The sequence below is a fragment of the Nicotiana attenuata genome, chromosome 3, assembly GCF_001879085.1.
Source record: "Nicotiana attenuata strain UT chromosome 3, NIATTr2, whole genome shotgun sequence".
NCBI lineage: Eukaryota > Viridiplantae > Streptophyta > Magnoliopsida > Solanales > Solanaceae > Nicotiana > Nicotiana attenuata.
Window position 1 is genome coordinate 52,756,413 of NC_031991.1, and position 16,296 is coordinate 52,772,708.

Here is a 16,296-nt window from a genome sequence, read left to right on the forward strand (position 1 = left end):
ATACATAGTAAAAATAAATTTCATACAACTAAATTATATATTATACAATTTATCTACAACTTTCACACATTATTTCTACCCAGTTAAATACAATTACAATAACATACAACTTAAATACAAATCTTATACAATATATCTTTTGTATGTTTTGAATCTGATTTATACATAGTAAAACAAATTTCATACAACTAATTATATATTATACAACTTATCTATAATTTTCGTACATTATTTCTACTCAGTTATATACAACTACAATATCATACAACTAAAATATAATTTTTATACAATGTTGTTCAACTTTCATACAATAGTTAAATAAATAAAAGTATATAAACAACAGAATACAAATTTTCTACAATTTTACTACAATTTCTGCAGTATAATGTATGTCATGTCTTCTTCTTCTTCTTCTTCTTCTTCTTCTTCTTCTTCTTCGAGTTTTAATCTGAAATTCAGCCAAAACCAAGTAATATTCACCAAAAACTCTCAAAATTGAGATATAAACTCCAAACCATATTGTCAATTATTTGTAACAACACCCAATCCAAACAAATAATGATTTTTGAAAACCTAAATTCGAATTCAAAGCTTCAAATCTTTTTAATAGCTATCAATGGTGGAATTGCTGCTCTCTTTTCCTTTGCTTTACATTACTGAAATTTGGGATTGAGAGATAGAGAGAGACATAAAGAGCATTCTCAATTCTTTGCAACAATCCAATCCAAACAAACAATATTTTTTGAAAATTCAAATTCGAATTCAAAACTTCAAAGCATTTTACTGGTTGTCAATGGTGGAATTGCTGCTCTCTTGTGCAAGATACGTGGGGAGGGGGGTGAGATGTGGAAAGAGAAACGTGGGGAGTGGAAGATATGTTAGAGTAATTTTAGGACACTAATTATTATCATTAATTTCCTTAAAATGTACATAAACAGTAATTGGATTTATAAAATGTAATTATAGTAAAACTTGAGTAGGGAAGGTAATATAGATTCATATGGTGTATAGGAATGTAAAAATTCCGGAAGCAAAAGGGTTGATCAAGCTGAACCGGGCTTTGACCCATTTGGCCATAAAACCGTTAGCGTAACAGCGGAACATCTTACGACACCGTATCAAAGCAGCCTTAAAACATTGGTTTTATGGAAAATGTGCACTCACCCAGCGGACTCGGACCCATCACTGTAGCTCAGCTGACATTTCAAGCGAAGGCTGTAAACCCTAGAGCGCAAATTGTTGATCCGCGTAAGGATAAGCAGGAGAGGAGGAAGATACCGATCAGATCGAATCGAATCAAAAAATGGCGATGGCTGCATTGAGGCGTGAGGGAAGGCGTTTCGCCACACCTCTCATTTCTCCCAACCCGACCAATGCTCTTCGTTCTTCCCTAATTCCTTCCCAGTTAGTTTTCTTCCTCTACTACTGCTTTTTTAATCATTTTTTTATTGTATATATAAATATCTGTAGACAGTAATGGCTCAATTTTTTATTTTCTTATGCATATCTGTTATTGTACACTAGAGCACTTCTATTAACAAAATCCTAAAAATTAATTTTTATGCTGGCAAAGCTTGTATGAAGTTCACTGGATTTAGATTTGTTGGTGATCATATATTTATCGTAATTGGATATCCCCCTTTTTTTTTTCGAGATTTAAGAATATAGTAGTTATTTGGTCAGAAGGAAAAAGGTTACCTTTAACTTTGACTTTATAGAGAATTGTAATTGACATTGCCTGAGCTTAAATAGTTGATTTGGAACTTGAGAAAGGTACAGAATTTTAAGAGATTTTTGGAACGGAAGTTGCAAAGAAAAGAATTGTAGAAACTGATTAAGTTCTCATTCTTAAAAATAAAAATGAAAATGGGAGAAATTGATGAAGTTCAAATAATATCTAGTAATTGTAATTTTTTTTTTGGATGGATTATGCGAGGTTGCTGCACTGACATGAATTATGTTTAAGTGTGCCTTTTTATATCAACAAGAGAGTGATGATCTCCCTTTCTGCTTCTATAACAGGCTCATGCTCAGCACCTTAGCTTAAAATGATATAAGTATTATTTTCCACATTTTTTCTTTCAATCAAAATTATTCTCTTCTGTTTCAGGGGAAAAAACAAATTATCCTGTTTTGTTTCATAGCATTTCACTTTTATGACCTATATTTATTTGCAGGGAACCAGTCTCGTCAGGAGTTCGATGTATTTCAACTCAAGTTGGTAAGTTTTGGCCGTAATCCTTTGATGCACGCTAATTTCCTTGGCCTCTCCTATGTTCTCGTTAACTTCTCTACCAACTTTCTGGTTGGCTACATTAAGTACATTGGACATTCCCTTGTGCAGTCAGAAACCGGATGAAGAGTGTTAAAAATATCCAGAAGATTACAAAGGCTATGAAGATGGTTGCTGCTTCAAAGCTGAGAGCTATTCAAACTAAAACTGAAAATTCACGTGGCCTATGGCAGCCATTTACTGCTCTTCTTGGTGACACTCCTAGTAAGTTCGTGATTAAATTGTCTGGATCTAACTAAATTCTTGAATCAGTTAGCGGAGAAAGTGGTGAAAGGGTAGGGATGAATCACCTTATGGACTGTTCATGCATCCTTTCATCTGCTGCCTATTTCTAACTAGCTTATCTAGTCTGTTTTTGATTCTCGGATTAGTCTTTACTAATTCTAATGTGTAACTGCACCCAAGGGTGTGGCCTGGTGATCAATAAAGTGGGGGGAGAACCATGAGGTATCAGGTTCAAATCCCAGTAGAGGAAAAAACACTAGGTGATTCAGTCCCATATGCCTAACCCTTGGTAGGCAGAGTTACCCGGTACTTGTTGTGGTGGAAGGCAGCACGTATCTAGTGAAATAGTCGGGGTGTGAGCAAGCTGGCCGGAACACCACTGTCATAATAAAATAAAAAGAAAAAAACCATTGAGGTGGAAGTCATAATTTGGTGCATTTTCAAGCGCAAGCTCAGTACCATGGAGATCAGTACCCTGGAGATTGTCTAGCAGGGTTCACTGGACCCATGAGAATGTTTATCCTCAGATTATTTTGTGCTGAGATACTTCATGAATGTGGGAAAACGGATAATAGGAAATTGCCCCTCTCTCTGCCTGTCGATTTGCGGTCCAATATCAATGTTTTGTGCATTTTGATGCAACAACTAAATCAACATTTTGTGAAAGGGTATTGCCGCAGCCTGAATGCATTTTGTTGATGAGACTTTCCGAGATACATTTTACTACACCAAAGTTTATAAATTTGATGCCATCAACTTTAAGCAGTCAACAAGAAATCTTCGGCTGATAACACATCTAACATTTGTTGCTTCAGGTGTTGATGTCAAGAAGAATGTTATAGTTACCATTTCCTCAGACAAAGGTCTTTGTGGTGGAATCAATTCTACATCTGTCAAGATAAGCAGGGCTATTCATAAGTTGAATTCTGGTAAAATGCAAAATTGTTTTATATTGACTAAATTTGTTCTTCCGGAATTAGTTTAATGTTTCTTTGTTTGCAACTACTAGGCCCTGAAAAGGAAAATAAGTATGTTGTCTTGGGGGAAAAGGCTAAGGCTCAGCTGTTGCGAGATTCGAAGAAGGACATCGAGCTGATCATGACTGAGTTGCAGAAAAATCCCCTTAACTACACACAGGTTATGATGTGTTACATCTTCCTTATTTTCAACCTTGTGTGAACTGTGAAGCATGCCCACTTTTTATTTTCCTACTTTTTGCCAACTATTTCTTGAAGTTGGTGCTGCTGTAGCTTACCCTGTGGTACATGGATTGTTCATTTGGCTTAGCGTATCCTTGTCGAACTGGTATGACATGGGTGATGGTACTTTGTGTAGATGATTCAAAAGCAGGCAAATTAGAAAGAGACTGTACCTGGCCGAATTATAATTTAAAATAGGACTGCATTTGCCTTTATGGGATGCTTCACGAACACTGCATGTACCTAGGGGTGTTCACGGTTTGACGGAAAACCGATCCAAACCGAAAACCGAACCAAACCGATTAAGTAAACCGATATTTTTTTTGATTTGGACTGGTTTTGGTTTTAAATTTTAAAAACCGATAATATTTGGTTTGGTTTTGGTTCTATTTTAAAAAACCGAAAAATAAACCGAACCAAACCGATTAATTATATATAAAATTTAATAATTATTTATATACAATATAATATCTTTTTGTTAATAATTTTAATTGTTATTTTGAATTTTGGTTTATCCTGTTATATCTTATAAGATTGCCTAAGCCCAAAACAATAGGATTCGACCAATTTTCTTGCACATACTTTTGCCTAAAAGAAGAGTTAAAAAAAAAATCACCACAAGAGTAAAGAAAGCACATTCAAATTGCAAGACAACAATGGCTAAAGCTTGAGAAAGCAAAGTTTTAGTTTGTTTTTTGTTCATTCTTCTCATATAAACATGTAAATAAACTTTCAGTTCTCAAAGAAATATATAAAAAGCATAAATTTGGCCAATTATTTTCAGATTGTTGTCTAGCGTTGTTTTAATATTATCGACTTATCATTAGCTTGCTAAGAACCGAAAAACCGAACCAAACCGAACCAAACCAACAATAATCAAACTGATGGTTTGTATTTAATTTGGTTTGGTTTTGGTTTTAAAATTTTAAAAACCGATTAAATTGGTTTGGTTTTGGTTTTAATCAAAAACCGACCAAACCGAACCGTGAACACCCCTACATGTACCTGCATCAGATACTTGCACACAACTTAATTAAATCCAGACCATTAATCAAGTCCATGTAGTATAGGGCTCCTATTTTTTTTTTTTTGGGGGGGGGGGGGGTTTTGACCTGTACATGAATCTGTGGTATAATCTTTTATTTTGCATTTTTTTTCCGAGAAAGTAGACAATTGAAAGCTATGTCTCACTCGCCTTTATTTTCATTTTTCAGAATGTCAACTTTGGCTGATTTAAATTCTTGTTGAGTTTTACATGTGTAAAGCAAACAAACTTACCTTTTTCTCAAAAAACATGTGTAAAGCAAACAATTTGATTGCAATGTTGCAACTTCAAATCTTTGTGAATTAAATGAAAATCTTATAGTGCCTGATAAGTATTGGAAGCAATACGTATGCACTGAAATAATATACCGACAGCTGTTTTGTATTGACTTCTTTACACTGTTCCTTCTACTGATATATGTAATTTCTCTTGCAGGTTTCTGTGATTGCAGATGACATCTTGAAGAATGTAGAATTTGATGCACTGAGGATTGTTTATAATAAGTTCCAGTCAGTTGTCGCATTTTTGCCAACAATGTCCACTGTACTATCTCCAGAGGTGCCTAAACTGGAAGGTCTTGTTGTTCACTATGTTTCTTTTCATTTTATCTGTTTCTTGGAACAAGTCTTTTGTGGTTTAATGTAGGTTGTGGAGAGGGAGGCTGAAGCTGGTGGAAAGCTTGGAGAGTTGGATTCATATGAAGTTGAAGGTGCCGAGACAAAGGCTGAAGTTCTTCAGAACCTAGCTGAATTTCAGTTTTCATGTGTAAGTTTGCCATTTTAGTGTTAGAGCCGTCTTATAAGCTTGCTATTTGCTCTCCTCGGCTTCTAAATAAATGTGGTACTGGTTTTTGGGGGGGGGGGGGAATAAATAAGTCTTGACCGTGGTTTCTGATGGATATATTTACCGCTAATAAAATGATTCTTTCAAGGTGATGAATATGATACTGGTGTGTACTTAAAATTGGATAAATTGCAAAATGTCTTTTCCAGGTTATGTTCAATGCAGTTCTAGAGAACGCTTGTAGTGAGCAAGGAGCAAGAATGTCTGCCATGGATAGCTCCAGCAGAAATGCTGGTGACATGCTTGATCGTCTCACTCTTACTTACAACAGGTCTTACTCTTCACCCTGTCTCTATCACACACGTATTTGCACCGTCAAACTCTCAGGCATGCTTACACAGTCAAACAGAAAGAGACAGTTTATCTCTCTCAAACTTGGCCTACACATAACTTCAGATGCTCTATCGGAAAAAAAAAGTTAAATAAATAAAGCCCCTCAAAAGTACCCTAAGCTCTCTACTTAGCGCACATGCTTATCTACACGTATGCAGTTATGAACCTACAAATAAATTGATATTTCCTTAATTGATGTCCAACATACTGCAGATTTGCTAACTAACTGGCTTTATATACACCACTAATAGTGACAAGTGGCTGCTGATACATCATGATCTAAACAGATGACATTTGTATACTTTTGAGGATAACATATAATTTAGAAGGTTGATCGATTCTTTTTTGTCTGTCATTTTTACTGGCCTTTTTTTATATTTTTTTCTGTGAAACAGAACCCGTCAAGCATCTATCACCACAGAACTGATAGAGATCATATCAGGAGCATCAGCACTGGAGGGTTAATTGGACCAGCTATTGCTTCTGTCTGATGGAGACAATAAAAAATCTATAGCCTTTTTTAGCACCGTGAGGTGGATGATTATCAGTTTTGATTTATGAATAATCTCCCGGTTAACTTTTATTTCTGGGGAAAATCGGTTTCACTGTTGCAAAATAGTCACAAATGTCATGATCTGTTTCCTTTTATTCTTTGTACCGGGTGGCACAGCCTGAATTGCCATAACTTGGTCAAGAAAATTTTCTTGAAAAGCTCTTTGCCTTGGTGCATGTTTTTGGCTTGTAAGTTGACATCTGCCCTTTCATCAAGTTTCTACTTTGTGAGCTATTCTGGTCCAGTGTAAGGACTTTGTGACTGTTTTTAAATGTAATCTGGTTCTATCAGCCTCAAAATGGGCTATGGAACATTTACAGCCATACAGTTAAATGATATAATAATATTGCTTCAAATGTTATGATGTACTTGTAGTTTATGGTGTGCTCTTGCGAAGGTACCCAATTTCTTCAGAATGAAAGTGCATGATGATTGTAATTTTCTGAGAAGCGTAAGTTCATGTCAGTAATTCAATATACCTATTTAGGATTGAGTATTCTCTTGTCAAACACTGCCCTTGGAACTTGTCCTAACTGCAACATTACTTAAATAAGACGATGACATCTTTCATGTTATTTATGGAAACAAATTTAAAAAACAGACAACTTTTTATGTTCAAAATAGAACTTGTTGGAATTGCAATTTGCTCATAGCTTATGTGACTATTAGACAAAGGAACAGCAAGCCGGCCAGGGGAAACATCTGGGCATTAAACTAGGCAAGCTTCTCTGTTAGTACGTTTAAAGAGGTTTACTTGTCAAATATTTAGGCCGGCCACATTAGCTTGCTCCCATAAAAAAACTGTTTTATCTAGTGAAAACTAATGGTAAAAAAAGGGCAGTTCGGTGCATTAAGCTCCCGCTATGTGCGGGGTCCGGGAAAGGGCCGGACTACAATGATACTATTTTATAATTTGTGAGTTACTATGTTCTAGCTTTGGTAGTAGGAAATAGTATCTCTGTGGAAAGTGTACCAACTCTACATTCCTCTAATCTCTAGGCATAGAAAAAATAATCCACATATTTCTCGACAGCAAATGTCAAACCCATTGAGTAGGTTGGAGCTTAGCCATTGATATTTTATCTCTCAAGGAAATCAATTGGTCAATTCTTGCTTGTTCTTTTTCCTCTGGTACAATAACTCTTGGTATTGTTTTGATGCAAGATGGAATCAACTGAATTGTTATTGTCGCTAGCAAATAGAAGTGAATGGTAATGGTCCTTTCTTGTCCTGATATGTTCGTTACAACCCACGAGATCCCCACAACGTGACAACATGTTCGAAACTCCACCTTTGCAGGGACTTTCTTCTTCGTCAATATACTATATTCCTTCACAAATCTCATCTTTCCTTTTTACATTCACAAATCTATTCAAAAGTTACAACAACAACAAGCCCAGTAAAATCTCACAAGTAAGATCCGGGAAGGTAAAGTGTACGCAGACCTTACCCCTACCTTATGACGGTAGAGATCTCTCGGCTCAGAAATCTATTCCAAGTTATTATAAATAAATGTTTTCTCTTTTATTCCTACGCAAAGCTAGTATTTTCTTTTGTTAAACCGCTGAATGTTATTCTGTTTGAATGTTTTAATATTTACAACGTTATTATAGTGTTTGTCACTAATTCATTAGTGTTTTGCTGTGCTGAAGTGAATAATAGATGTTTATACATTTCAATATTTCGTACCAAAACATGGATGGCTATTAAATCTTCAAATTGATGTAGTTTAGTAGTGAAGTAATAGAATTGTTATATTTCCTTTTTTTAATAAAAGAAATCTATTCCACAATCGATCATTTTCATGAAAGCAGTACTAGGTCCTACTATTATTTATAGGAAGTAAGTGCCTTTTATAGGAAGCAAGTGCCTCAGCCTTAATTAGGTTTATGATAAATGAGAAGTTTAAATGTGAGGTAGGAAGAAAATTAAGGGTCACTCATATTACTGTCTGGTTTGGAATTATATCTGTACTGCTAATGAAGTTCACTATTTTAGTCTGTCTTTAAATGTCAATATCCCAAATTATCTCACGATTCAACTACAAAATTTTAAATCATTTGTAGTTTTCATTGTGAATGGTAGATTCAGTTTTTTGACATATAGCAGATACTCATTTGAAAGAGCAAGTTGATCTGACAAATATATGTAATTTTTCTTATACTTATTTTTTCACATATATATAGAATTGGATCTTCAAAAACTGAATTATGCTGAACACGTAAGTTCATGATTAGATCAGCTAGTATTGGTTGTGGTGTGATAGTATTGCAAAATATGATTATGAATTTGTGATCATTTTCAGTAGTGGCTATGGCCTGTGGGTTCACTTTATTTGATGTGGTTTCTCTCATTAGTGCCCTTTAAGAGAAATGTAGTTCTCATGATAACTATTTGTGGATGCACTTTTATATCAAGTTGGTGGATCATATATTTTTAAAATGATTCAAGGACCTTATTTATTGAAAAATTAACTTAAATAGCAACAACAAGTACGGATGTGTGTTCATAACATACATGTGACTACGTCCCTGGCAAGTATAGCTTCAATCTCAAGATTAGTTCATCATGTTCAAAATAATGTACTACTAGACTCACATTAGCTCTTGCATAATTTATCGTGCTCACGTTGTTAATCAATTGAGTAAAACATAGAATCAAGTAGAACACACGATCAAACAAGGTGTTGTTAGATTTTACCAAGGTTTGACTTGTGTGTAAATGACCTTGGATAAGAGATTTGATGATTCCTACGGGTTCGTATGATGATCTTGGACTTAGGCATATGTTCAGGTTCGGAACTGAAGCTCCCTAAATGCGTTTGTATAATTTATGTGAATTGACTAAAAAAAAGGTAAACAGTAAATTCGACCGACTATTTATATTAAAATCCCTTATTTATTTTCTGCAGGGTCCATTACAAACCATGGCTACAATTGTCAATTAAGTTGAGATCTCCATTCCACCACCTTATCCCCTCTCCCTTTCATAAAACAAATAAATAAGCTGAAGTTAGCCGTTGGCTACTTTGAAAATCGCCTTGATATAAATATATTCCTATCACACGTTCCTCATGTCCATTCTTCATATTTTTATTCATTTTATTAAGATTTACGTTTATTATATATACACTCTTCTTGTAGTTGAACTTGAAAGAATTGAAAGTTAAATATTAAATGAAAAACAGACCTGGTCTTTTGGATTGACAATTACAAGAATGTGACATTACATCTAATAATCCCATCTTTAAAGAGTTGAACAAGTTTTGTTTTCAAAAAATGGACATTAGTTGAGTTCTAAAATTATTTTTTTCGCTCCTTATAATTAAATTATGGGGGGAAAATACGAAAATTTGAATTTGCATCATGAGATAACTCAATGACAGGGCAAACTATCAGATTATGTCTATAAGGACATTGTTAGTATTAAACATAATACATCAGGTCTTTGATAATGTAATTGTCTGTCAAACGATAAAAATGTGAACGATAATACTATCAAAAGTCTAGATAAGCTCGTAATAAATTTATACATTGTGCACGATAATAGCGTGAAACAAAATGACATTATTATACATATGAGCAAAAAAGATAAATCTCAAACTAAAGAATAATCAATTTCAATAATTTAATACTCATTACTATTACATTATACAAACTTGCAACTTATATATCTTTCATTTGTCAAAAAGAAAAGTCCAAAAAGGATGAAAATAGAAATTTAATTATCATCCCTCCATTTTGGCTATAAAAGAAACATCATTTCAGTACCGGTTGGTTTTAAGGAAAAAATAAAGACTAGTAAAAGTGTAAAACCATATAAAATTTCTCCCAATATTTCTTTAGTGTAAAAATCTGCGCCTTTCTGTGTAGATAATGGGGCAAAATGAGGACCCAAATCTCCAACCAAATGACCCTTTTCACACCAACCTGTGAAAAAAAAATCACTCTTTTCTTTTTCTCTATCTTAAACAGACCCAGAATCCTTTTCAAGATTATTTTTTTCTTATTTATATTCATCACTCCCTTTTTACTGTACTTTATATACCCGGTGGCTGAGTTGGGTGTAGTTGTTTGGTGAAAATTGGTTGATTTTTATTGGTGGGATTTTGCACTTTACCTGCGCCTTTCAAACGAGTAGCCTTTAGATTCTTGCTATTTTTTATTGGATTTTTCCGGGGAAAATTTTGATTATTTCTTTTTATTGATGCGTCGTGCGGTGCAGAAAGGATGTTTTTGCATATGTTTTAAAGGGATTGAGGTTCTTGTTCTTTTGGTTATTGAACATGGCTTCTGATTGTTCTTAAGGTTTGACAAGTTGTATTTGGTTCAGAAAATTGAGAAAATAGAATTATTTTTGGGCATTTATTGTTTGATAAAAGCGTAATCTTTCCTCATTTGGTAGTTTTTTCCTCTTTTTCTTTCCAGTTTGCATTAGGGTTTTTGACTATAGCTTCTCAAGAACTGAATTGAATCAAGGCAAAGAGATACTTCTGTTAATTGTGATTAGTGCCTTCCAATTTGATTTGTCATTGGCACTTTTTTTTTTTAATTTTAGGATTTAAGAAGTTTTGCCTCTGCTACTTAGATGATTGCAACAGGGAGATTTTGGTTGCAGAACTAGGTTAGTATTATCTGCTGTGAGGAATTGCAGTGAACATGGATATTTGGGTTGTGGCTGCAGCTGCCGGTGCTGGTTATATTGCCCAGCATTGGAAGGATCTCTTAAAAAGCAGACATGAATTTTCAGAATCATCTCTTAAGTCTCCTAGTTTTCTAAGAACTGACTCATTACCGCGTATGCAGCAAGTCCTGGATAGTAATTGTTCCTCCCCTGTAGAGACACCGAGAAAGAAACTAGGCGAATGTCATGATCCAGAAGTGGCTTCCACCAGCAATTTGGCTGGTGAAAACCGAGGGATGTCTTGTGGAAGCATATGTGATGACATTAATGAACCGGGATATGAGTCATTACTTCCCCCTTCTACGACTGAATTGGCCTTTTCTTATGGTGGTAATGCGAGGAAAAAGAGCAGCCTTAGGAGTAGAAGAAAAATTGGGCATCTAATAAAGCCTCTAAATTCTCTAGAAAGTTGTCTCATGGCTCAATTATACGAGGAACATGGTGAAGTTGAGGACTATATTTTTAGTTCAAACTCTTCACCATGGACACCAACTGCGAGACCATTTCTAGTTACCGACGGAAGCAGAATTATAAGCAGAGGTACGTCTAACTCCTTGAGTACCTCAAGAGGCGCTGGACATCATAAGCTGCAGGTTAACTTTTCAAAATTGAATACTGTATTTGGAGTCCCTCAACTACCTAGTGTTGGATCCATGGAGCTCCCGGGAAAAGCCGAGGTGAAGGATCATTCTGGAAGATTTAGTGATTTCATTAAAATGAACAATGAGAGACGCGGAAGTTTACAAGGTAATTTTTTCTGTTTGAAGTCTGATTTTAATGGTTTCCATGGTAAGATTTAATGAAATAGATAGATATTATTTTCCAAGATATTAGACACTTAGCAACATTCTCTGAAAGAATTTAAAACCAGTAGAGAAAAATGGGATGTAGCTCCCAAATATTTTCCATCAAGATATTATGCTAATGCACAGCTTTGCAAAATGGTAGTCAATTTTCACATAATGAAACACATGAATGATTTATCTGTTTACCTGCAACAGTTGATGGAACACAAAATAATTTGTAAGAGAGATGGTCGTTTTGTACCTTAATGGAGTCATGTCTGTTTCTTTCTTTAGACTTCTACTTGCGATACTAAAACTTTTGAAGCTCATAACTGCTCATGAATTTCCTGCTAATGGCACGATAAGTGAATACTAACTTCTATCTTGTTAGTAAGTAATATTAACAGCTCCTATTATCCCCCATTTTATGGTTGTCTTGAAATCAGGATCATCTCATGGTGTGCTTCTTTTCTGTCTTGGAATATCTGTGGGCATAATATCTTCTTTCTGGAAAAATAGAAATGAAATGGATAAATTAAATGAGATGCTGAGACAGTCAGAGAATTTGGTTCAAGATCTACATGAGGAACTTGAGATGAAAGATTCATTAACTGTGAAAGAGCTTGCTGCTGAAGATTGTGAATCACAAGATAGACATCATGATTCTTCAAACAATGAAGCTTTACATGCACCTTCCCCTAAAGGGAAGTTGGATAAGTCGTCAACAAATTACGATGAAGACTGTCAAAGCCAGAAGACAGAGGAAGAATCTATGAGTAAAATTGAAGCAGAGCTTGAAGCTGAACTGGAGAGGTTAGAATTCAGTATGAACTCGTCTAAGTTGGAGGGGAAACTTGCAGAACTAGATGAGGTAGGAATGCTTTCTGATTAATTCATCCCTATGCCTTTTTTTTTCTTTTCGCGTAGCTAAAACACAAATTGCTTACTTTGATACTCCATTCTTGAAAATATAGTTATCTTATTAGAGAAGTTAATTTAGGCATTATATGCACATAAGCATTTTGGTGCAAGATCGACAACTGGTTAACTTTGACAGCTTATGAATTTGTGTTTTTTCAAGGAAGCGCTAGAGCTTATGGTTGGTAATAGATAAGCTTAAAGATAGGTACTTCCATCAGTTCTTGCCATTAGAAATAACTATTCAGGAGGATCTCTCTAGTGCTTATTGATTTCTGGTGGTTATGTTGCATATTGTTGCTGAGCTCTTTAGTCTCTAATACTGCTATTAGTAGGATGTGTACCTTACATTTATAAGTCATATCATCAGATCTAATATCTTTATTGAACTTTATGAAAATATATTTGTGGTTTCTTAGACATTATATCCTTCTTCTTTCTTCAGGTTTGCCCATCTTTTTCCTTTCTTGCTATCTTCTTGATCTGGATAGTATAGACCGGCAACTTTTTCAGCTTATACAATGTCAGGAGGGCTCTTCTTTAGAAGATTGAGAAAATTTCACATCATGATGTTTGCGGCGAATAGGTTTTTGTGCTTCAATTTGCTTGCTGTGGCAGTTAGCTTTGTGATCTAGTGTGCAATTTAGGCGTATCTTGTGTTTGCATTCTCTCTGTGTTGGAGATTTTTTTAAAGTTCTCTTTTCCAGATTTTTGTTTAGCTTCTTGTCAGTCTTTAATCAGTCACTATGATCTCTAGCTTTTGCAAGTATCATCAATCTCAATCTTAATCAAGTTGCCCTTTTCCTTCGATCCTCTAATGAAGAAGTTCTGTATTCATGTCTTTACTAGGAGAACCATTGGATTTATGATTGGTAGGATCAGAGTATCATCCATATCTGGTTTCTAGAAGGAATCTATGTTATAGTTTGAAGAATTCATAGGATAGTTCTCAGAGAGACTTAGAAGTTATGACTGGTGCAACCCTTTTACATACACTAGTAAAGGAAAATGACTCTCATTGCTATACCACATAACAACTAAAGCCAGGTTCCAATAGGTTGCTTCGGTGAAGAGAAAACGGAAGACAATCTATGCCTGCCATGTTAAGCTATACATGTATAGAGTCAGTTGTCTGCTATTTTAAAGAAGCTTTAATAATTGTTCAATCTTTTGCAGCTTGATCCAGGCTTTGTGCCAGATCTAGCCGAGGGGGAGTTTAGAGCTGAACTCTTTAGTACACAAGCCAAAGGTCAACCTTATGCAGATCAGGACGGTAGCGCAACCTCGACCCCTCATCCTGTTGACTATGCTGTCTCGCCAAGAGAGCTGAGCTTACGGCTGCATGAAGTCCTTCAATCACAATTAGAAGAACGCCTCAAGGAGCTTGAGATGGCACTTCAGAACAGTGAAAGGAAAGTTCGGTATATGGAAGCAGAACTTGTAAGTTCTTGGAGGGATTCCTCAAACAGTGAAGGGGGTTCTTCTTCCACCCATGGTAGTCCTGTAACTAAAGTTGAACAACGTCCAGCAGACCAGCCCGTGGTAATCAATTTATCCGGGGAAGCTTTAGATGCATATAACGAGGCTTTTGACGATTTCACGAGGTTAAATGAGTCAGAGGAAGAGGATGTTGCTGTTGCATCAGGGGTTAAGGACAGCAACCACCAAGAAAACTCGCGATCACGTGAACGGGACTTTGACTGGATTGAAAATGGTAGGATAAATGATGAAAGTGAAGATGGTGATGATGAGATGGAGAAATTAATTAGGCATATTGTTGAGAAAGCCAGGAAAGGCTCTCCAGCAGTTTTAAATGTGCAGAGAGCTTTGTTCTCACTTGATGATAATGAACATTGATATATTCCCAATACAAAGTAAAGAGGAAAAAAAGATTTTTGCATTTTTTTGTTTTTTTTGGTTTCCCACCCGGTGTCCGGTACCTGCATTTGAGCTCGATTATATCCGGATTCCCGCCGCGTAGGGCCCTATTCGGGGGGAAGCGCTCCCTATCAAGGATTTTTCCAGTTAATTGACAACTTATAAGTCAATTTGCCTGTATTCTCAAATATGAACCTTTTTCAAACCCCCAAATCCTAGATAACTAGTTCTTTTTTAGCAGAAAATGTTTGAGCTTAATCAGCTTGAAATACCAAATGCCTCTGCCCCTAAAGTGTATGGTGGTGGGTGGTTGGGGGGGGGGGGGGTAGGGACTATGGTAAAAAAGAACCTAATATTATTAGTAATAAAGTTTAGTACAAAAACCTTCCAAGGTTGTTAGGCACAATTAAAAAAATTAAAAAGAGGATGAAGTTGTTAAAATTTACTGATTATGATTTATCTTGCGCCTTAAGTTAGGGCCTAAGTTGCTCGGACACGGGTGCGGATCTAGATGTCGGATCCTTCGAGATGTAAATTCTAAGATTCGGGGATATGGATCCTAGTATGGATACGGGTGGAGGGATCCGGCTAAAAATAATTCAAAAAAATAAAAATATAAAAATATCTCTAAATTATGAGAAATTGTGTGGAATACTTAGCTTGTAAAGTATGAATATTTTTATTGTCAAATTGTAGATAAGTAAATGATTAATTTCCTAGATAAGGTATGCTATTTTCTTTTGATTTACTCTAGTTTTAGTTCTAATTTCGGGAATCAAATTGTATCTCGCCTCGAATTTTTCTGTCTGATGTGGTCAATGTATCCAAAATTATTTGACCAAATCCAGTACGGATCCCATACCCACACTCATACTAGTGTCGTGTCGACACGGGTACAACATCTAAACTGCCATGTCGGAGCAACTTAGGTTAGGGCTTAGTAACTAGGGCTGTTCATTTGGATCGGATATCCGAAATCTGAACCGATCCATTCAATTTCGGATTTCGGATCGGATCGGATTGGTATATTTTAATCCGATCCGATCCGAAATCCGAAATTATTAGGGCATGTATAAATACTACACTTTAATTTTGGATAGTCAGTACTTCCTTTACATCTTCCTCCAAGCTATTACCTTTACAATTGCTTGATTTAGCTATATTATCACCATAGTACTCTCATAATTGCATAAACATGAATTTTTCTTAATGTATTGCCTCTTTTACAAAGAAAATATATATAATAGTTTGCAACTTTGAGGCATAATAATACGATCCGAAATCCGATCCGATCCAAACTTTAAAATCCGATATAATTCGGATCGGATTCGGATTGCATTTTCTAGAATTCGAAATCCGAAATCCGAATCCGAAATGTGCTAAATCGGATCCGTGCACAGCCCTATTAGTAACAACATACATGGGATTTACCTTCTTTTCCTATTTTAGTTTCTCTCTAACAAGTTTCCCTTACTTTTAGCCCGTTATTTCACAAATTACAAATTTTCTCTTAATAATCCTTATCCAAAAGCTTTAAATTG

General features: G+C 35.4%; 2 protein-coding genes across 2 annotated transcripts; both read left to right on the forward strand.

Annotated features, from left to right (window-relative positions):
• On the forward strand, nt 1,127-6,859 carry LOC109223766 (ATP synthase subunit gamma, mitochondrial-like). Its single transcript, XM_019388185.1, has 9 exons — nt 1,127-1,404; nt 2,178-2,221; nt 2,345-2,497; nt 3,334-3,447; nt 3,528-3,655; nt 5,198-5,320; nt 5,408-5,527; nt 5,755-5,876; nt 6,334-6,859. Exons 1-9 carry the CDS (start codon nt 1,304-1,306, stop codon nt 6,401-6,403), a joined length of 975 nt encoding a protein of 324 aa, XP_019243730.1. The 5' UTR covers nt 1,127-1,303; the 3' UTR covers nt 6,404-6,859.
• LOC109223767 lies at nt 10,288-14,777 on the forward strand. The gene is made up of 3 exons (XM_019388186.1): nt 10,288-11,921; nt 12,406-12,830; nt 14,054-14,777. The coding sequence occupies exons 1-3, from the start codon at nt 11,150-11,152 to the stop codon at nt 14,732-14,734; spliced, it is 1,878 nt and encodes a 625-aa protein (XP_019243731.1). The 5' UTR covers nt 10,288-11,149; the 3' UTR covers nt 14,735-14,777.